Genomic DNA, 23,553 nt, shown 5'->3' with positions numbered 1-23,553 from the left:
GACATCACTCCTACAGTTTAATGTCTCATGGACATCAGTCCTACAGTTGAAGGTCTTATGGACATCACTCCTACAGTTGAAGGTCTCATGGACATCACTCCTACAGTTGAATATTTCATGAACATCAGTCCTAGCCATGTCTCAAGAGTAAATGAGGCATAGGCAACAAAACCATACAACTAGGTTAAATGTAATCATGGACATTGTTATTGGGTTAAATGTATAACAGACATCACTCCTGGAGTTAATGTCGCTTGAAAATGTCTACTGGTCTTAATATTCTTAAATTGCATCTACTACACTGTATTGTCAAATTACTGAGGAAATTGCCCTTGTGTTTTCATTTTTAATGAGCACATGTTTTAATGAGTAGAACAAGATGTTTTGCTAGAAGGGAATATAACCAAAGATATTTTTGTTTTGTTGTATTTGTAGGTGACCTTTAAAACAGAACTTCACTTTAGCACACATAAGCTACCATTCTGTGTAAGGAACTTCCAAGGTAATCTAGATTCAGAGACTAGTCTCCTAGAAATGGAAGCATGCCTTACAATAAAGCTATTGGTTAATGCAATAAAAAGAAATTAAAGTGATTGTGAGTTTAAACAATGAACAGCTCACTAAAGCACATGATATTCATGTCTCATTTTTTGTGTTATTAGTCCAATAACTCTGAAATTGAATAAATTGCTTCACTATGTACAGCTTGATACAATCACATAGGTCAAACCCTGAACAATTGGTGCAAATACAGACACATAGCCTATGATACAGCTTTGAAGATTTATTGGAATATGACATTTGTCACAGGATGAGAATTTGGCAGGAATAAAATTGGCTCCTTTTAGGCCCTTGATTCTTAAATGCTTCCAGTTCTCACCTTCCTTCGGGGTAATGACAGTGGTACAATTTCAAAAATATAACTTACTTTGAAAGTGGTCCAGGTGGGATTTTGAAAGTGGTCCACGTGGGATAAAAAACTAAATTGGTCATTATTATACAAACCCTTTCAGGGAAGTATTCTAAACCTTAAAACAAGTAAAATATTTAACTCTAGGTGATAGTTTGAGTTCTTTTGACTGAATGAACTGTCTTATTAGAACTTGGATGAAAATAAACTTCCTATTACTTGAACCAAGGAAGACCAACTCTATTCCCTGAGTTAACTGTTTTATTCACTATAATAGCCATAACTATAATATAGACAGTTTCAGTGGAATGCTTTATTTGGTTCCAAACTACATTGCATTAATTTCATCTGTTAATTCAGCCTGTTGGGAAACATATGCAGTTGCTCACACTGTTCTTAAAGCTTAATCACTTCATCAGCAATTCATATCTGACTTATTTTTCTCTAACTAGTGATAATGTATCTAGGATCAGCCACCAGGCCTCTGGTCATTGAGAATGTTCAGTAAATCGTGTAAAATAGGATTCAATACAGCAAGTCCTTTCTTTGTGGCTCTCATTCCCCTGTAAATAGATATTGAAAACATCACTTTAGATATTTTGGTGTTTTCTTACCTTAAATAAGAATTATGAAGAGACTCTGGAAGATTTGAAGTGAAAAAACCTTTGAAATCGTCTGGTTTCTTTTGTTTGGAATGTTTGCGTTTGTGTGACATCAACATGTTTCCTATGAATCGAAATCATAACATTACACACGCTTTTCATTTTTGGGTATTTTTGACATTTTTAGGGCATTAGAGAAACAGAATCTACACTCAAAGGTTGTTAATTATGAATTTCTCACATCTCGTGAAATAAATTTTATAGTTTGAATAGCTCAGCAAGCCTCGCTATCAAAACTATAAAATTTATTTCACTCGATGTGAGAAATTCCATAATCAACTCGTTATCGTTGTAGATTCTATATATTTCTATTTACAGAATATCATGAAGATTTGTAAAGCTCATTTTGTTGTCATATAAAAATGTTAAATTACCTATCATCAAACACCAACAGTCTGGAATCTACATAATTCTGAACTGTGTCATGGATTTGGAACATTTCTCTCAAGGTTTGGGTATTACATCTTTTAGACCATGACTGAAAATATAACATATATATTACTAGCAATAAAAACATATGGTCAGAACACATATTAAAATTGTAAACAAAGACAGAAACTATATTCCTGTCCACCTCTGATTACCTCCAGGTTTCCTCACTCAGACAAATTTTGTCTAGCTACAGTGCTTGTTTTGATCAACAAAACTCAGTTAATGAATATCTTAAATCATATGTATGGTGTAAGGTTTAGATAAAAACAATTAATTTAGTGGATTTGAATTTAGATTTTCAGAGTAGGCATGTTGTCTGAGTTAAATTTATATGTAATAAAAAACATGACTTTAGCCAAAGCCATATACTTGAAAGTATCCTATACAGGACAGCTCATAGGGATGTGACTGAACACTCATTGCTAATACTGGACTATAAGTACTTAATATTTAATTTTCAAGTATGTATTAAATATCAATTTTAAGTAAAGCAGTAAAAAATGTGAAACATGACACCCCTTCATTTAAAAAGTTGTCTCAATGGCCTTGACCTTGAAAGCCACTTGTGTTCTAGAAAGGATTTAGACTGAACATTGAGAAATAAAGAAAATTCAGAGACAAAAAGAAACTTTAAAGAATGTTATTGACCAGTATGCACAAAATGTTAAAAACATACAGTGAAGCATCATTTTAAAGACTGACAGATATTTTCGCTATCCAGTGAGTGTTCTACAGAATTTAAGTAGCACTCCAGACAAGAAACATGCAAATGTGACTCATGGTTGGAAAGCCTACATATTTTTGATATTTTGTTTAAAATGTTATAGTTAACTGAAATTAACATGAGGCTTTTCATATAGCCCTTGTTCTTAGGAGATAAAAATGATATAGAATGTAGAGTAGACTTCAAAATTAAGGGACATTAAAATACAATAGGAACTGCTGGATTTTCAATGTGGATCATCTCCAAAGAGCAGACAATTCCTTTGGCCATGCACACCTTCATCATGTGTAGAAATACCCTGTAAAATATTTTAGATGCAGTTAAAAAAAATGTACAAGGAGATAGCCGGAAAAGCATGATCCATATATATCTGAGTAGAATAACTATGCGTAACTATCACCAATTTCCGTAATATTTCATGAAAATGAAAATTCTTTGGCCCTGCACACCTTCATCATGTGTAGAAATATCCTATTAAATATTTTAGATGTAGTTCAAAAACTGTAGGAGGAGATAGCCGGACTAGTCATGATCCATATATTTCTGAGTAAAATGACTAAGTGTAACTATCATCAATTTCCATAATATTTCATGAAAATCAAAATCCTTTGGCCCTGCACACCTTCATCATGTGTAAAAATACCCAGTAAAACATTTTAGATGTAGTTCAAAAACTATAGGAGTAGACAGGCAGACAAGCCATGATCATGTGTAATCTGTAAAAAAAGGATGATAACTATAATAAATCAATTCACAGAATTTTCTTTCCCCAAAGTGACAAACAATAAATTTGACAGACACACAGGGAGATAACTCTAATTATTTTCTTATACAACTTTGTATAATGGTACCAGTATCGTATTGCATATCCCTGAGCAGGTGTATGTCAAAACATGGATGCTATAAAAATATAGTGCATTTTCTTTTTGCCTCTCTACAAACTAATATTTTGTCAAAAGATATGAACAATGACTTATAAAATAGAGCAAACATCACACTGTAAGATGAAGAACTTTTTTAAAAGAAAATCTAACATGATATCATAAAAATGTTCCACTGAAAAGGTTGGTTTGGTGAGTGCAAAACGAAAGTGAAAGTAGGGAAAATGGCTATTTATAGTTTGAGACTACTTTTCTGTCCGATCTTCGTGGACTCACCCTATTTTCTTTGCGGGAAATTATTTTTTCACATGTCTTTAGAAATGCTACATAAGTGAAAGTTTTATTGAATCAATTTACATATTTTTTAAAAATTCCTAAAAATATGCACTTCACTATAGAAGTCTATGGGAAAATTAATACGATACTGAGACCTAGTAAGCCAGTTTTTCAAGTAAAGTTGGATATTCAGCAAGTGGTCTTTACCAACTGAAAAAGTAGTACCCCACTGCAGGTAACACTTTTAAGATGAATTAGCCAACTTTTGAACCTGATTTTTTATGGTAGCTCTGGTTTTTTGCATTTATGGTTAATCTTTACCAAATTTGGAAATGCATTTTGTTTTCATGAATTTGTATAATATCAGTTCAATAAAATTATTATCTTGACTGTTTATGATGAGCATATCTATATTCATGTAACCTAAAGCAAGTAATACTCCTGCATAAAGGATAGTTTTCAAGTTACAACACATTTTAAGTATGTGGTTAGGACTTGAAAATAGTCATTTTCCATACATTGCCTCTTATATATGAAAAAATAAATATTTTTTTTATTTTTTGTTTTTCTTTCAAATAAATAGCTCAAATGAGTTGCCATATAACTGTGTGGTTGATTTAAACACAGAAATATCACAAAAGTCAACAGCCAATTTTTTAGTGGACTTTTTTTAGTGGTTCAAATGGACAGATTCTAATGCGGCAAGAAAATTAAAGGTGTTTTTTCATATAAAAACTGATTTTTTTCAAAAAGTATCTAAAGCAGACAGTTTTTATTATAATATTTATACCAATAAACTATTTTTCTTGCATCATAGCTATCTGTTTTAAATAAAAGTCCTTTTCCTGTCATTTTGAGGTCCATTTGTATCTGCCTGGGGTACCAAAATGGCTTAAAATCTGTATTTTCTGCATATGAAAAGCTATATTTTTTTAAAACTATGATATTGGTATAATTTTTTTTGGATTTATTATAATTGAAATGACCATATCTATAGTTTAAAACAGTTGGTTGTGCCGGTCATTATACTTTACTTTAAACAAGAGGCTCCCTTGAGTTAAAGACAAAAAAGGAGGTTTGGATATTAATATTTCCATATATGGAACTCACAAGGGGGGATTAAATAATGATTTGGAACTCATAGTACAGCTCATGTATCTACCATGTCAGAATAAACCACAAATTTGCTTAGTTTGACTAATGCAGCAACTTTTTATCAAAAGTAATATTTTCTGGCTAACATTGAGATATTAGTCTCATGCCTGGAATAGGGTACCTATATAAAAATTTTAATAGAAAACTCATGTTTATAGCAGGGCAATGATATTCTGAATTTTCAGTATGAAAATGAATACTCTAGCAGAAAAACAACAACTTTTATGATTATATTGAAATGTTTATTAGTAATAGGTACCAGTATCGTATTGCATATCCCTGAGCAGGTGTACGTCAAAACATGGATGCTATAAAAATATAGTGCATTTTCTTTTTGCCTCTCTACAAACTAATATTTTGTCAAAAGATATGAACAATGACTTATAAAATAGAGCAAACATCACACTGTAAGGTGAAGAACTTTTTTAAAAGAAAATCTAACATGATATCATAAAAATGTTCCACTGAAAAGGTTGGTTTGGTGAGTGCAAAACGAAAGTGAAAGTAGGGAAAATGGCTATTTATAGTTCGAGACTACTTTTCTGTCCGATCTTCGTGGACTCACCCTATTTTCTTTGCGGGAAATTATTTTTTCACATGTCTTTAGAAATGCTACATAAGTGAAAGTTTTATTGAATCAATTTACATATTTTTTAAAAATTCCTAAAAATATGCACTTCACTATAGAAGTCTATGGGAAAATTAATACGATACTGAGACCTAATCTGAAACTAGATCAATATGACCTTTCTTTGATTGTAGATGTCTATTCTATAAAAAAAGGGGGAAAGAGCATTTGAAAGCAAAAGAGAGACTGGCAAACATAAGAGCACAATATAATAAATACAGTTATATACCTCCTTCATAACACCATTGATAGTTCTCAACCCCATCACAATCAGTTCTTCTTGCCTGAAATAAATCAAAGTAATTATATACAAAATCGACTAACATCAAATGAAAAACCATTATAATACCTCCAATAACTTTACTTCTAAGTGACCATTGTTACCATAAAATAATGGCCTCTAACTTATGACTCAATAGGCTATGTATCTGTCATTTGAGCTTCCATCATTCTAAGTTAAAAATTAAAATCTATTCTGGAAAATTAAAGTTTAATATCTGATAAATTCTTACCCAAGCCCCTACTGAAATTCTTCCATGACGGTGATAACTTTGTCTTTTTGATTTTTCTTTGTTTGGAGTGCAGTGTAAGAAGTGAAATGATACTAAATTTCTCTCACAAGTGAAAAGAAATCCAATAGTTTCAATAGGGTTAATAGTAAGTATCCACTTCTGAAAAACACTACATTTTTCATGCCATCTAACTACATGTATTAAGTCTGAAACACCATCATCATTTCCCACAACTGTCATTGTGACTTTATAGTGGCAAATCACAAAACACATGCACAGTCTATTGCTTTTGCAGACTTCATCTATTCTGAAGGTAATATGACCTATGATACATCTGATATACCTATGGATTATGAGGTCACAAATCCTCAAAGATTAATTTACATGCATCAAAGAAATCTAGTATTTTAGATCATTTTTCATAGATAAATTTTGTTATTAGCAACAGTAATTTTTATTGTTTAATCTACTGAAATCTTTTTTTCTATCTAAAAGAATCATTTGGCACTATATATAACTCACTGTTCCAAAATAGACTGAGGCTTGGCCAACTTTGTACCATGTCCATGTGTTTCTACCTCTCTCATCCACCTATTTGGTTCTAGAATTTGAACCCTGGCTTCTCTTAGGTGTTTACCTGAATTCACAGGTGTAAATCTACCATGTGCACCTACAACATTTCCTATAATCAGTACAACAGAATAGGCAGTTTTATTTTTTTAACATGCTCATTCAACCGATATACATTGTATTAAGTTCAATAGTTGTATTTTCTTCTCAAGATTATTCCATATATCTAAGACATCAACATCTTGTGAAACAGTGTTCTACAAAAATATTCTAAAACAGGCCCAAACCAAGCAATTTCTTTAAGAAATAACATTTGTTAATAATTTGATTTGTGACAACATTTCTGATTGGTTGGTTCTATTTGATCAAACCAGGTTATTTTGTATAACCTAGCTTGGTACTACAACATAATCAATGTCCATGGGTCCACACTCTGCGATTCAAAAAATCCCGAACAAAATCATGTTTTAATAACAAATCAATTCTTAATATTTGGACTTCAACACATTAGAAATTAAATTTTAAGGAATGTTTCTGACTGTTTGGGCCAGTTTACACTTTTGCGGTATATAAATATAAACTGCCTCAAACCAGGTTATTTCGTATAACCTGTACAAAAATTTGAAACATTCCTTAAAATTTATATCTAATGTGTGAAAGTCTGAATAAACCAGGTGACTGACCTTGATAAACACTATTAAAACATTTGCTTACGGCATTTCTTCTAAGATATAGGCTGTCTGAGGTTGTCTCAGTTCAATAGATTTTGTTCGAGTTGTTTAGACAGAAGTCCTATATTTCAATCAAACAAATCAATCTGCCTATATTTACACATTTTGCACTTTAGATTCCATGTCATATATTCACAAACTGTGAGAAACTTTTGCTGTCTAAGAAATCACTCATTTTATTTATGAAAAAAAAACGTGTCAATTTTAATTGACAAAAACTGTTCACATATTTTATCAAATACATGTAGCATGAAATATCCATATTGATTGACAAATTTTCTTAGCCAAATTTCTTATTAACCAAATATACCCTATAAGGTGTTTTTCTGTAAACCCATACTAGAAAATTGAAGAAATAATTTCAGAAGAGGACCCCATGCACATATATTGCATTCCTCCATCATATTAACTTGTGTGAGAAGTTTTACAAACCTGGTCCTATGCCAATATAGTCAACTCCTTCCCAGTATGCTTTGTTATGTCGACCAAATTTACCCTGAAAAAATACATAGATGAAAATATAACTTAATCCTGTAGATTTTTTTACTAATGTATTTACGAGACTTGTACTCTATTGATGCATCACGTCCATACTATATGGTCTAGTTGGTTTATCTTATAATTTATAGGTTTTTGTATAATTTCCTTTTATTTCTATACGTGGTGAGTTGTTTTTGTCTGTTTTTAATTCTTATACATGGTGAGTTGTTTTTGTCTGTTTTTAATTCTTATACTGGGCAAGTTGCTTTTGTCTGTTTTTAATTCTTATAAGTGGTGAGTTTGTTTTTGTCTGTTTTTAATTTCTATACGTGGTGAGTTGTTTTTGTCTGTTTTTAATTCTTATACGTGGTGAGTTGTTTTTGTCCGTTTTTAATTTTTATACGTGGTGAGTTGTTCTTGTCTGTTTTTAATTTTTATACGTGGAGAGTTGTTTTTGTCTGTTTTTAATTCTTATACATGGTGAGTTGTTTTTGTCTGTTTTAATTCTTATACTGGGTGAGTTGCTTTTGTCTGTTTTTAATTCTTATAAGTGGTGAGTTTGTTTTTGTCTGTTTTTAATTTCTATACGTGGTGAGTTGTTTTTGTCTGTTTTTAATTCTTATACGTGGTGAGTTGTTTTTGTCTGTTTTTAATTCTTATACGTGGTGAGTTGTTTTTGTCTGTTTTTAATTCTTATAAGTGGTGAGTTGTTTTTGTCTGTTTTATAATTCTTATACGTGGTGAGTTGTTTTTGTCTGTTTTTAATTCTTATATGTGGTGAGTTTGTTTTTGTCTGTTTTTGATATCTATACGTGGTGAGTTGTTTTTGTCTGTTTTTAATTCTTATATGTGGTAAGTTGTTTTTTAATTCAAGTTCCCTTTTCTTTCTAACTGTAGTTTCTTACAAATTTATCATATAACATGAAAAAGTAGCAAAGTCAATTTCTGTCACTTACATTTCTAGAAAAATTAGAAACTTCATACTGAATAAAGCCATGACTTTCCAATGTCTGAAACATAAACTATGCAGTGATAACTAAATTCCTGTAAATTTGTTTAGTGTGACTGTATAATGGCAGTGTTTCTTTTAGGGCTGTGAGAAACAACTATTTTTTTGCAAAACTCCACATTTCATCAAATTTAAATATGTAATTGGCCCTAAAATTACAATAAAATTTGGTTAAAATTTAGTGAAAGGAGAATTTATCCTGTCTATCATATAAACCCACAGTTCTCCATACAGTATTTAAAACATATCTGCAGTTATCTTTCTTTGTTCATGATTATCTTTTTAAAAAAAAAAATCTGAGTATAAGACATGTTCACCTCTTCTAAATTTCTTTACATTGTACACATATGAACAAATAATGTTTCACAGACAATAAACATACAAATTTTGAACCTATCATATTGTGAGCCACCAAAAATAGTGAAAATGTACTCCTATGACACAACTACAAACTATCTTAGTCAACTGAAATACCCAGAGCTAATATTTGTACATTTATAGTTTCTGTAAGTATTGATTAGTTTAACATAGCCATACTTAGGCCAAACAAAATTGTAACTCTGTTTCCTGTTACATGTAAGGAAAAAATAGGCCAGTAGGTCAGGATTTTATTTTATTTTATTTACTTATTTTTTCCCAAATTTCTTGGAAATCAACTTCAAAATCATCTTAATTGTCTACAAGGACTTTGTGGAAACCCAAAATTGACTACTATTTGTTTAATGTATGGTTTGGTGGTACTTTATATTATTTTTAACATGAAATTCAGTCAGTTGGAGTGTAAAGCATGAGTCGGTCCGATAACAGGAAACAGAGGTATAAATTTGTTTTGCCTAATAATCTTTCATATAAAGTTATCACATACTGTATACCAAATTATTTTCACAGATAGTTATTTTCGTGGTTTAGCATGTCAATCCAAGTTTGCTTCTTTTTAATTTTGCATCTATTAAACACACTTTCAAAGATGTAATCTAGTATAAACTTATTTGTGGCAGTTTATTTTCACAGTTTTTCTTGCTCATGAAACTTAATAGTAAAAATAGATTGCTCATGAAAATAAGTTGGTCTTCAGTATGCCAAAACTTTGATGATTGTGTGGTATGGGACAATACTCCATAGAGTGAAATAAATGTACCCTTTGTTCTATATCAGTATTTTAAAAGTTCCTGTTATCTCGCTTAAGTGGTAAATAAAATAAAATAATAATACATGTTAAACAAACATGCTATACCTCTAAAGCTGATTCAAACAAATCTGCCATCATCTCATCATCAGGTAATACCTGAAAAAAATTGTTTATTTTGGTGGTAAAATTTCTGATGTAGCATTGTAAGTTTCTATAAAACAGTCATCAATTTGTACAGTGAACTAGTGCAAACAAAGAAATTATGGCAATGAGTAAAACAATACAGAAAAATCAATTTAAAATTACCGGGTAGGCAACTCAAATGATGTATGACTAAAGAAAATTCAGATGAAAATTAAAACTTGTATATAACCTTTCAAGGAGGATATAAATGATATTTATGATGTATGTATAGGAAAGAATGTTCCCATGGAAAAACAGTACAAGCTGAAATTAAAATGGCGAATATGAAATAAAAATAAATAAAATACCACTTTTCCTTCATCCACCCATTTCTGCAATGGTGTTCCTCTTTCTATGGTGAGCTGATAAAGAGATATGTGGTCATCACAGAGTTCCATTACCTGAGTTATACAAAAACTTTATGCTGACAATAAGTACAAAAGTTTTAACATTAATTTATTGGTTTATTCACATTCCTCAAATGCTATCCTTTATGGATGTCATTAATCACAGTTTTAAGCAATTTTCTCAATCTATATTAATCTAAACCTGGTATTAGGAGCCAACATCTTAATAGTTGATGGGAAATGAATCGTCTCTGCAGTTTGATTGACTACACAAAATCAACTATACTCTACTTGTCTACCTTATTCTTGGAAGTCTTTGAATTTAACGGTACGGTAACAACTGTCATAAATGATCTTCCAAGGGAGAGTGATATCATCATCATGTAACTGAGATTGTCTTTATATAATATTTTATATAATATAACTTCATATGGATATCTTAATCATAGTCTTTTAAGACTGGTTATTCCTGAATACAGGTGGCTGCTATGACAGGTTATTGCTTAATACAGGTGGTCACTAAGACTGTTTATTCCTGAATACATGTGGTTGCTATGACAGATTATTTCTGAATACAGGTGGTTGCTATCACAGGTTATTTCTGAATACAGGTGGTTGATATCACAGGTTTGACTGTACATGTATATAGCAGACACTTACTTTATTTAACTCATCTCTCCAGTTGTCAACTGTCTGACCAGGTCTACCAAAGATAATGTCCACTGACACTTGACCAGGAAAGAGTTCCTTGGCATCTCTTATACACCTTAATAGAACATTGACTTATTCATTTACTGTCACATACTAGTAAGATTAAAGAATTGCCAGAGGCTTACCCTAATCTAAATTCAAGACATAAATAAGGTGAAATCACTCCAATACTCTATCTACATTCCAGTTTTAATTGTATCAAAGTCAATAACTTATAATCCTCAAAACTGGACTGAAATAGTTGGAGTCAGTATGTTACTAAAGAGTTTTTCTATACCCCATGACTATACCTTCATGAGTAATGATACATACATTATATAATCAACTTATTTTTCTTCAAAAATTATCTCCCCTGATTCGCTTCCCCCTTAAATGACACTTAAACATGACCAACAATAAGACAACAACTGTCCATACCTTATAGCATCATTGGCTGTGTGTTGTCTGCCCAGGAACTTAAGGTCATCCTCTAGTAAGGTCTATGATAAAAAAAAAAAAAGACAGTTTTTTTTATACATTTAACATTGTCTGAGCTGCATTTCTACAAAACATAATTTAACTCAAGACAAAATACAAAAATAAACAGATTTATTGATAAAGTAATGTAGTAGAAATAGGGCTTGATAGTCTCATCTAGATATATTTTTTATCCCAACTTTCTACTGTTGAAAGCATTAAAAATGAAAGACCAATTTTTATTTAGTTTGCAACTTCCAGGTATATTATTATGATGTATTGTTGTTTAGGAACCAAGGTTATAGCGGTAATCAAAAGAATGTAATCCAAGGACAAAGACCAGACATGGAAAAAAGACATGCACAACAAAGAACAAAAGGTAACTAAAATGATACATACAAAATAACAAAAGCAAATGAGCAACTCCGACTCCACTAAAAACTGGGAGCATGGACCAGGTGCTCCAGTAGGGTAAGCATCCACTGCTTTTCTAGAAACACCCGCCGAGTTGCTCATAAAAAGTCAAGTCTGGGGTAGACAAACGATTAAAGGAAAACTATGACCCATTGAATAAATCAGTTTTCATGGCGCAGATGGATACACCATAACGATCCATAGTTCATGATGACGACCATGAAACTTCTGTAGTGATGACTTCAATCTTGTAACAACATAACATAATGTTCCAGAAGCCTATTTGTTAGAGTTCTAGCGGGATACAAAAAGTCTGCATAGTTTCGGCAAGCTATGACATAACGTATGAGTTGTGATATGAACACTCCATATGCAGGTATGTCCCCACAGATGAAAGGAAAGTTGACAAATCTGAATGAAAGGTCATCACGTTTGTCATAAAAATTGGTCAATAGTTTTCCTTTACCATTGATTTCTAAGTGTAGGTCAAGATATAAGGCTGACTTCACAGTGTCTGTAGTATCCTTTATCTAAAGTTCTTTTGGGTAGATGCAATGTATCAAATCCCCAAAATTGGGATTGTTTAAAGATAATATGTCATCTATATAGTGGAAACTGAGATTAAAGGATCTAACAAAACGATATTCTTTCTTTCGGATCAGATCAGCTATGAAGTCAATCCCATAAGAGTGAAGGAATAGGTCAGCAAGTAAAGGAGCACAATTTGTTCCCATTGAAATGTGACTGTTTGTTGAAAAACACATCCACCACATTGGACAAATATGTTGTCAATTAAAATTTCCAGCATTTTGTAAACATCTTCCTCTGTATATTTGGAAGATGATTTGGAATTTTTTCTTACAAAATATGAGTAATCTCTACCAAGAACTATATATTTGTATCTAGGTGTACCATCTTTTTGGGAAAAACAACGATGTATAATGTTTTTAGGTCGGGATTTTAACTGAGTATGGGAATAGAAATATACAATGTTGAAAAATTATAGGTTTTAATGCTATTATATTCAGATAATAGCCTTGAACTGATTGTCTACAATAGATCTTTCAAGATCTTTTCAAGATCTACATTGAATTAATATCACTACGGGAGTAACAAGTGTTGTGGTAGGACTGCAGACCCTCTTTGACAGTTGTGAGTATAGAAGTTAAAAGTTTTGAAAGAGGTTTGGTGGTACATTTTGCAGATCCAGCTAAGAAACGTTGTTTGTATGGATTCTTGGTGAGTTTAGGAATCCAGTACATAGACGGTAAATCACAATCATCGTCCTTGGTAGAGAGACCAAAACAGGACAGCACAGATTTATGGTTTTCCACAATCTCTTCTTTGGAGAGTGTGGTAGCAGTATAGGTCTTATCACTGCTATTACTTTCTGTTAAAAATATGTACAAGTACTTGAACACCTATTAAATGTCTTTGGTTCCTTTTTTTCCCATGCCTCATCACTTGTGGACTAAATCTAAAGTAAAATTATACTTTTTAACACTAAAAATACATATTTAAATTCTAGTTTTATGATACAAGACATTACAACATACCTGTACACCTACTGATAACCTGTTCACACCGGCATCTCTAAATTGTCTGTAAATATATAAAACAAGGACCCAAATACTTTAAAATCACTATTTAGTGTTTAATTGAAGATCTTAAAAAGGGAGTTAGAACCTTTCTCCAGTAAAGATCAATATTCTTACACTACAGATATCATGATTATCAAGCCATGAGAGATGATTCTACATGGCCTTCACTGTCATAGGCTGCATATATAAGAGCTGATTTTGGGGAAAACAAAAAATCCTTTTGATGACAATAAATGTAATCCCAAGTGATCCAAGGTATTGTACTGTTGGCTTTTTATGTCTTTGAGGAGGCTTGTCACAGCTTTATATCCATCAAAGTGTGTTCTAGTCTGTCTTGTAACTATAGTCATGTAATATAAACCACTTTTTTTTTTGGCAAGCAAGAGAAAACAAAGAAACAAACCACTGGGAAAAAGCCTCTTTACAGAAGAATACAACTCTGACAGAGTGTGAGACCAAAATTAAATAGCCTCTAAATGGGATTTACACCCTAAATTACAAAAATAAAATGGTTCACAGTACTTTCTCTGTTAGTGTAATGAAACTTTATTACTATAGGACACTTTTATAAATTTAATCTAAAAACTCCTTAAATTTAAATTTTTATGTCAAATTACAATTGACTTGTCTACCTATAATAATAACTGAGGAATTGGTTCTGTTCCTCTACTATAACACATACACTGTATCAAAACAATATTTCTCCTACACCACCTTACTATATTATTATATTGACTCACTTTAATTTCTCCCTTTCTGTTGTTGTAGGATTAGCCTCAAGAGTTATTTCTGTATCTGATGCCATCATAGTAGTATTTCTGACTGTATCTAAAATGGCTGCCACGGTACTGGCTTCAGCCAAGCTTGGTGTACCTAGATAATATGGTCAACAGAATATTACATAAGCATTGTGTGACAAAACATTTTTGTCTTCCAAACAAAAAATGAATTCGGAGTTCTTGAGAACAAGAATTCAATCATCAATATTAACAGTATAAGAAATATGTTATTATGAAAATGTTAAAGTTGCCTTTACCAATAGCTATCATAATTGATAAAGTCTACAAAGTGAGTTTAGAATAAAATGAATTCTTTCTCTTAACAGAGATTATAATTTCTGATTTGTAATCCTAAAGTTTTCTTTGAAATAATTTTTGACATTTTCACAATGCAGATGAAATTTGTTTTACCCTTCTTCATTATATGCAGTAGAAAAATTTGTAGTTTTGAGGTTTTCAGTACACACATCAATGGGAATCTGCTTTTTGTTAGAAACTGAATTTTGTGGCTTGACTCACCCACGAAAACCACGAAAATTGGTACCCAACAAACAATAGTACTTTCACAGTATAGGGTATATATGGAAATCTAATTAGTATAGCCATTTACTTTTTGGTTGAAGGAGATTTTAGTATAAAAAACAACAAAATAATATTAAATCTTCTAAAATGAGTGAGACAAGGTTAACTAGACATTGCCTCTAATGGAACTTATACCTCCCACAGACTGTTAAACCCTAAATATTCGGAGACCACACAAGATTCATATTGTACACTATTTTTATGGGGGATAAACTAAGCACTTTTGACACAAAAGTTTGCTGCCCTTTTTAAAACTCAAAACCATTATCAGTACTATTTTTTTTGTTGTTGACAACACAATGACAGAGTGTGACTGCAAATTTGCTTAAAATATACAATCTTGACAATATGCATATCCCAATCTGGTAATTTAACACTCCATTAAGTATCATACCAATTCTTCAAGTTGTTGAGGAGTTGCAGACAACACATGAGACCAAGTTTAGCTGAAAAACACTTAACTTCAACAGCTGTTATTTCAAACATTTTTGTCCAAACATAAATTCCTGACGATACGTGCATGTCCATTAACTTCCACAACAATCCTGCAATAAGTTCAGGAGGAGATGCGGACAAAGCATGAGAAGTTTTGCTGAAAAACACTTAAATTCAACAGCTGTCATTTCTACAATTTTTGTTCAAACATAAATTCCATACAGTATGCACATCTCCATGTGGTAATATTACATCCCAAAAACTTTATAACAATGCTGCAAGCTGCTAAGAAAACAGTTCTGACAGAAATATAGATGGACAGATTGGATGAAACTTATACCCCGCAAACAAGGGGGGTTTAAATATGCTTATAAGAATAACTCAAAAGCCAAATACTAGAATGCAACTGTACTTTATGTTTAAACATTCTAACAAATTTACCTCCACCACAGTAGACAGTCTGAATCTCTGTGACACCACTCATTCTAATTAACGTCTCAGCTTCTCTTTTTAAACATTCAGTCATTCTTTTGTTGTCAACTGTATCCCTACAACAAGAATTTTGTTTTGAGTGCACCAGTTAAAATATTATGATGGAAAGATCTATCTACTTATACAACCTGAGTTTGAAAATATTTCTAATATTTACTGTAAATCATTTGCAAGCAATTTAAGTTTGTCAATTTCACAAGCAAGAAAACTTCAAGAAAATAAATCATTGGTGATGTACCTTCATTATATGGAATACAAGACAAACAGAGTCCTGAAATAGCTAAAAGGAATTGATATCCTGAAACATGAAAATAAGTAACAGCAAAAATATGGTTTACAGTAGTTCAGTAGGAGATAACCTATTGCCTAATATCATTGGCATGTTGGTGGTTACCTATTGCCCCTTATATCACTGGCATATTGGTTGTTACCTATTGCCCTTTATATCACTAGTGTGTTGGTGGTTACCTATTGCCAATTATATCACTGGCATGGTGGTGGTTACCTATTGCCAGTTATATCACTGGCATGTTGGTGGTTACCTATTGCCCATTATATTACAGGCATGTTGGTGGTTACCTATTGCCCATTACATCACAGGCATGTTGGTGGTTACCTATTACTCATTACATCAATGGCATATTGGTGGTTACCTATTGCCCATAACATCACAGGCATGTTGGTGGTTATCTATTGCTCATTATACTACTAGCATGCTGATGGTTACCTATTGCCCATTTTATCACTGGCATGTTGGTGGTTACCTATTGCCCATTATGTCACTGGCATGTTCATGATTACCTATTGCCAAATATAACACTGACAATGATGATGGTTACCAGTTGCTCATTACATCACTAGTATGTTTGTCTATAGTCCATTATATCACTGGCATATTGGTGGTTGTTTATTTTCCATTATATCATTGGCAATGAAGATGGTTACCAGTTGCCCATCATATCACTAGTATGTTGGTGATTAACTATTGCCCATAATGTCACTGGCATGTTGGTGGTTACCTATTGTCCATTACATCACTGGCAGGTTGGTGGTAATGTATTGCCCATTATATCACTGGCATGTTGGTGGTTACCTATTGCCAATTATAACACAAGCAATGTAAATGGTTACGTATTGCCAATTATATCACTGGCATGTTGGTTGTTACCTATTGCCCATTACATCATTAGCATGTTGGTGGTAACCTATTCCTGTTATGTCACTGGCATGTTGATGGTTACTTATTGCCCATTATATCACTGGCATGTTGGTGGTTATCTATTGCCAATTATAACACAGGCAATGTTAATGGTGATCTATTTCCCACTATATCAGTGGTATAACCTATCAGATTTTATACAGTTCTGAGTACCGGTGCCTAAATTGTTTACCAACAATAGTTAAATTTCTGTAAAATTTGTTTTTAATTATATTTTTTTAAACACTGTACTAAAAGCTAAACTGCAACATCATGATGTTTTCCAGTTTAGCTTTCTAATATGGATGTGAAATGTAAATATAAATCCATGTACATGTATACACCAAATTGTTTACTTACCTAATGTATTTGTTAAAGTTACAGTAGGAACACATCTTTGCACAATAAGGCCACTGAAAATTATCATCCTAGATATAAATATTTAAATAGTATGGTACACTAAAACAATATTTTCACATTTCAGAAAAATCAGTCTTATTTTCATTTTTACAATCTAGTTTGGATGATAAATCAAATCCTAGTCACTACTTTTTGTAAATAAAGCAAATACCAGATACATGTACTTTCTATCGTATATATTGTCTGTATTTATAATGTATTAGTTGTTTTTTTCAACTGGTTATAAGAATATTTAGCAAAATTTCCACTGATCACATACAAATCAACAACACTCTTCTTTAATATGGTAGAAAGCTTTAAACAAGATGTTGCACCCTACATCATGCTAATAATACCCCCCACTCAACCATTTCAGTCAAAGCTGGGACAGGGAGACATAGAACAATTTGTTATGCTGAACCAATATACCAAATATCTAAGCATTCCCTTTAGTAGAAGATAAGAAAACTGTTACATAAATTTCCTTTATGCAGCACCCTAAAACTGAAAAGGTGAGACATTGTATAAGTTATCATGAGAAAGCAATATAAAAAATGTCTAAGCATTCCCTACAGTAGAGGATGAGAAATCTGTTACAAAACAAGAGTCTCCCAGGAGCATGAATCATCACCTGGGTTAAATTTTTGCCATTCAAGAGCAAAAACTCTAACAAGGAGTTGTACAACACCTTTGATCCCAGTAAACTTTTGTAGGCCTTATACTAAGAATTTGTTCAGCATGTGAAAGAAATTTGCTTAACCTAACAGTTTTGGAGATAAATGAGAAAAAACTTCTGACTGACCCTTTTATTCTTTTTTTAGTAATAGTGAACATGTTTTTCAATGGATCAAAAATCCACTCGAGATTTCTAAGCAGAATACCCTAAGGAACATTCATACCAAGTTTAGTTCCAATAGATCAAGTAATGACAGAGAAGATTTTTTTTTTTTTAAATTAAAAAGAGCTAAAAAAAAGGTTGAAAAAGGGTAATAACTCCCACATGGCTTTACAGATTAGAATAAATATTTGACTACAGAGAGATCCATCATGCTTAACATTTTTACCCACACAAAATTTGGCTAAACCTTACAGTTTTGGAGATATATGCGAAAAACTTCTTTCTGACCCCTATGTTTTACTTTTGGCAACAGCGGCCATTTTTTTTCATAAATCAAATATCCCCAAATCAGTTCTATGCAGAATACCCTAAGGAACATTTATACCAAGTTTGGTTCTGGTGGACAACGACGACAACAGATGCCAAGTGGTGGCTATAGCTCACCTGGCCCACAACTAACAGGTGTCACGGACAGACAGACAAGTTGATTGCAATATAGCCTCACTCTAATGAGTGGGTGTATATTTACAGATCTTACATCAGTTCACCCACAGTGACCATTTATCAGTTATCTTCAGATATAATATTCACATGTAAATCAATAAATAACCTTAACTAATCAAGAAAAAGGAAAAATCATATCAAATTCCATCATTAACAACATACATGAATGTAAAGTGTAGCCTTCTGGTAAGGAGTAATACTGGTGTTCTGCTGTACACTTGAAAGGAGGCAAAAGGTTATAGGTCCAAAGTAGTTCTTGGAGGTTTTCTCAAATAACCTAGGGAGCATGGCTAAGTTTCTGAACTGCAACATATTTCAAAAATCTTTGATTGAAAGTACCTGAAAATAAAATGATTCAAATATTAATGTAAAGTTTGAATATTGCATGACATGAGTGTATATCAAATTAATAAACACTACAAAATGTATATGTATCTATGGTCCTTTGTGTACAATGCATTATGGGAGGTAACTCTCATATATTAATTAATATTCATCAACAATAAAAAATCAAAGTGCTGTTAGCACTGAAGGTTTTTGATTATAGTAATAGTAGAATACAGAGAGTCAATTTCAATGATTTTGTGATGTAAAATATAACTGTAATAATGAATTTGCATTTCCCATGTAATTTAGAACTGGTTATCTTTCTTAAATTTGAAACTGAATGCTAATCTTTAATATCGATTTAGAGATGTGCATACCTGTTTACTTTTCAGTTCGTGTGGGAGATTTTTAGAGAAAAAAAAAATTATGACAAAATTTAATTATTTCATATTTTTCATAGAAAATATATTGGTAGTATTTTAACCTAAAAACCTTCCACAAGTCTTACTTTTTATTTTGGAGACTCTCATTTTTTCATTGCTTTTGTGGGAGTCTTCCCCAAATGTGGACAGTTCACGGGTATGGATATGATTTTTAGATCATTTAAACTTTTTTTTACAATTTCCTAAACCTGTAAAAAAAATTAATTTGCAATTTCATTCAAAAACTCTGCTTAAGAAAATAATTTCCAAGACGTACAAAATATTTTTAAAAAAATACACACTTTTCATCAAGTCGAATTTCCCTTCAATTTTACTTAAAATTACTGCTCTTCACTTCCTGTTTATCAGTTATAAAATATTGATGGAAGGATGAAAATTATGATAATTGTGATAAATATGCTTAACATATTCAATGCTTCTTGACACATTTTGCAAAAACTAAACTTTCCTCATACATTTATAGAGTAATCAAGAAACCAAGGTTATAGCGGTAATCAAAAGAATGTAATCCTGGGACAAAGACCAGATATGGAAAACAGACATACACAACAAAGAACATAAAGTAACTAAAATCATACATAAAAAGTAACAAAAGCAAATGAGCAACTCGGACTCCACTAAGAACTGGGAGCATAGACCAGGTGCACTGGTAGGGTAAGCGTCCTCTGCTTTTCTAGAAACACCTGCCGAGTTGCTCATAAAAAGTCAAGTCCGGGGTAGACAAACGAGGAAAAGAAAACAGGAAAGAAAAACTATGACCCGTTGAATAAATCAGTTTGCATGGCGCAGATGGATACACCGTAACTATCCACGAGTTCATGATGATGACCATCAAATTTCTGTAGTGATGACTTCAATATTGTAGCAACATAACCCTGTTCCAGAAGCCTATTTGTTAGAGTTCTAGTTGATACAAAAAGTCTGCGTAGTTTTGGCAAGCTCTGGCATAATGTATGAGTTGTGATATGAACACTCCATATGCAGGTGCTGAAGGGAAGTTGCCTCAGATGAAAGGAAAGTTGACAATTTTGAATGAAAATATAGCAAATTTATTGCTAAACATCTTCCAAGGCCAAAAAGAAGTTCCTCAAATCTCGGATTAAATATAAACAACTTTTAGTCCCTGCTCAAATCATTTGATATGAAGACTACAACTTCATTTTATTTGCAGGAATAAAAATTATTAAGCTGAAACAAAATTACTAACTTTAAAACATAATACGCTCCCAAAGGGAGCATTTATGGTGTATTATCAACTTGGTTCCAGGGGCTGCTCTGGCTTTCAAAATTCTGTCGCCAGAAAAATCGCCAGCTGCCATTTTATGTTGCCAATTTTCAGAAATTAGAGCCAGGGAGGGGCCAAAAAAAATTTATACTTTTTTTTAAAAATATGACAGTATTAAGTCCACTGATGAATTATCTTTGTCAATTCATCAAAATAACCTCTCCATTCATGACATACATGTACACAAGATTCACTCTTGATGCATGAATGTAGCAGGTTTTCAGCTCTAGTCTGTCACTTTCATATGCATAAAATAAGTACTACTCCAGAAACAGGTATTTTAGTCCCTGATTTTAAAGCATTTTCACCTTTGTTCTTTATGGTCTAATTTATCTTACAATACAATTTTTTTTTTTTTAATTTAACAAACTTGATTCTTTTTTTTTTCAAGTGATAAAATTTCTAACAAACCACATTTTGTACCATGGACCATTAATTGTGTCCCTGTTTAATTATCTTGGTATCTGAATAGTATTTCCTTAATTAGATTTTGGGAATCCCCATTCTATTTGTTTACCGATTTTTCTGCCAAAAAGTCACATGGCAAAAGTGTAAACAAATGTCATCCATTTTCTTTCATCAATTCTTTAATTTCTAAGTATTTAGACACTTCATGATGGGATAATCATTGTTAATTGGATTTAATTTATTCTGTTATTAGGTAAATCTGTTTCTGAATGTATCACATGGTTAAACAGGGCTGTGAAGCTTGTATGTAGCCACATGCACAAGGCCATAATTGTGTTTACCTTTGCCCAGATGATGAGAGTTTTGATTGGCTCAATAATATATTTACATTTGATTGACACCTCCCATGAGGATATTGTCAGTCATGGTCTTCTGGTCTAATTACTGTTAACTTCCTTCAGTCATAAATTGGTCATGGTCAGTTAACTCTGACCAGGTGTCAACATAATTTGATAATTAGAGAAAATATCCCTTGCTGATAAACTTCCTGTAAATTTTAATATACAAAACTTAGGCGCCATGAAAATCGCCAACTGGTTATTTTTGTCGCCAGATCAAATAAAAAATCGCACATTGCAACAATGGCGAAGCCCAGCGCGACCCCTGCATTCTGTATACTTAAGGCAAGAAAAGGCATCAATATCTGGTTTGTACCTTCATTTTCAGGAGCTGAAAAACAGCACAATAGCAGCTTCATTTGCGTATACTTGGATATATGCGTTTGAGAGCCAAACCAGTCTTGGAAAATATTCGCTAGTTTCGATAATCAAATACAAATCGAATCATAGCTTTTCCAAGATAGGGTTGGTCATCATAGTCTGCAGTATGACACCCAGTTGTTTACTAAAATTATGTAATCAATATTGCCCATAATTCTCAGGTCATAAAAATTATGAAACGAAAACGAAACAAAAATAATCGTTAAAAGAAAGAATCAAAATGAAACAATTCAATAAAATGAATCAACTCGTAATAAAAATATAATTAAATGATACAAATCAAAACAGTATCAAGCGAAACTAAATTGAATAAAAGAAATCTGTTAAGATGTTTTGCTAATTATAAGAAGCATAATGTTTACCAATGCCAGACAATTCGACCCAAGGACATTTCGGACCATGACAATTAGTATAATGCTTCAGGACATATATCATTCCAAAATATATTATATTAGAAGGTTATAAGTATAATATATCAAAGAAGAGCTGACAAAAATTATCAAAGTTGTTTTTAATTAATGTTTCTTCTGGAGCGTTCATCATATTATTAATTGATTTGAAAGGAATTATATTATGTGTATTCATTCAGAAACTGTAAGTTCCTGACATAAACAGGTGACAGGTATTCTGATCCTGAAGAATCAAAACTCAATTACCTTTAAATAGTAAAGACAGCCTTACATTTTTGTAATATATTGTAACTTAATCACTTTTAGGAATAGGTGTCCGAAGCAATGTAATAAAAACTATTTTAAAAAAATATGACAAATGTCTTCGAATAACGGAGTTTGAGCTTCATTCAAGAAATCCTATCTTTGCTGTGCATATACTTTGTCAGGGGTATTATAGTATAGGGGAGAAAAACCCATTACAAAAGGTGTGGAAGATTTTTTTGGTATTTAGTTATACCATTTCTGAAACGGACCTTTTTTAACTTGACTTTGACTTAAGTACTTTATCATTACTATCTGACGGGGTAGTATAGACAAAATTCGCCGTTCTAACAGCCCGTAACAGAGACTCGTTATAAATATAGAATTCATGCTTCTTTACCTGAATTGAGATTTTAATCGATACATATGACAAATGTTTCTAAAAGATAGCAGAGTCAATATTCCTGTTTTTCATGCCTGGTTGTTCAAATATTTGATATTTTTTCATTTACTTTGCAAAGTGGTTAGGTTCTTTCAGTTGTTACAGCCTGGTATTTAATTAAAAATTGGATATTTATATGCGTTAACTAAATGAATGGGATGTATTAGGATGCAGGTGT

The 23,553-nt window shown here is 32.1% G+C and overlaps 1 protein-coding gene across 5 annotated transcripts; it reads right to left on the bottom strand.

Annotated features, from left to right (window-relative positions):
• Positions 1–1,157: 1,157 nt before the first annotated feature.
• On the bottom strand, positions 1,158–23,137 carry LOC148619270 (radical S-adenosyl methionine domain-containing protein 1, mitochondrial-like). 5 transcript variants are annotated; one of them, XM_088578970.1, is made up of 17 exons: positions 22,937–23,137; positions 19,874–19,996; positions 19,201–19,377; positions 17,658–17,710; positions 16,049–16,155; positions 14,552–14,684; positions 13,767–13,812; positions 11,758–11,819; positions 11,290–11,395; positions 10,591–10,683; positions 10,205–10,255; positions 8,918–8,971; positions 7,914–7,977; positions 6,703–6,850; positions 5,898–5,952; positions 1,947–2,050; positions 1,158–1,473 (listed from the first exon to the last, which is right to left on the bottom strand). In XM_088578970.1, exons 3-17 carry the CDS (start codon positions 19,348–19,350, stop codon positions 1,380–1,382), a joined length of 1,320 nt encoding a protein of 439 aa, XP_088435096.1. In that variant the 5' UTR covers positions 19,351–19,377; positions 19,874–19,996; positions 22,937–23,137; the 3' UTR covers positions 1,158–1,379. The 5 variants fall into 5 exon arrangements, with proteins under 5 accessions (XP_088435096.1, XP_088435095.1, XP_088435098.1 ...); XM_088578969.1 differs by lacking the exon at positions 19,874–19,996; XM_088578972.1 differs by lacking the exons at positions 19,201–19,377; positions 19,874–19,996; positions 22,937–23,137 and adding an exon at positions 16,901–17,192 and having other exon boundaries at positions 17,658–17,691.
• Positions 23,138–23,553: the final 416 nt, after the last annotated feature.

Source organism: Perna viridis, chromosome 4 (genome assembly GCF_037379345.1).
Source record: "Perna viridis isolate PV_CMFRI_1.1 ecotype Kerala chromosome 4, ASM3737934v1, whole genome shotgun sequence".
Classification (NCBI taxonomy): Eukaryota; Metazoa; Mollusca; class Bivalvia; order Mytilida; family Mytilidae; genus Perna; species Perna viridis.
Note: the sequence above shows the minus strand (reverse complement) of the source record. Positions and strands in the feature narration are given on the sequence as shown.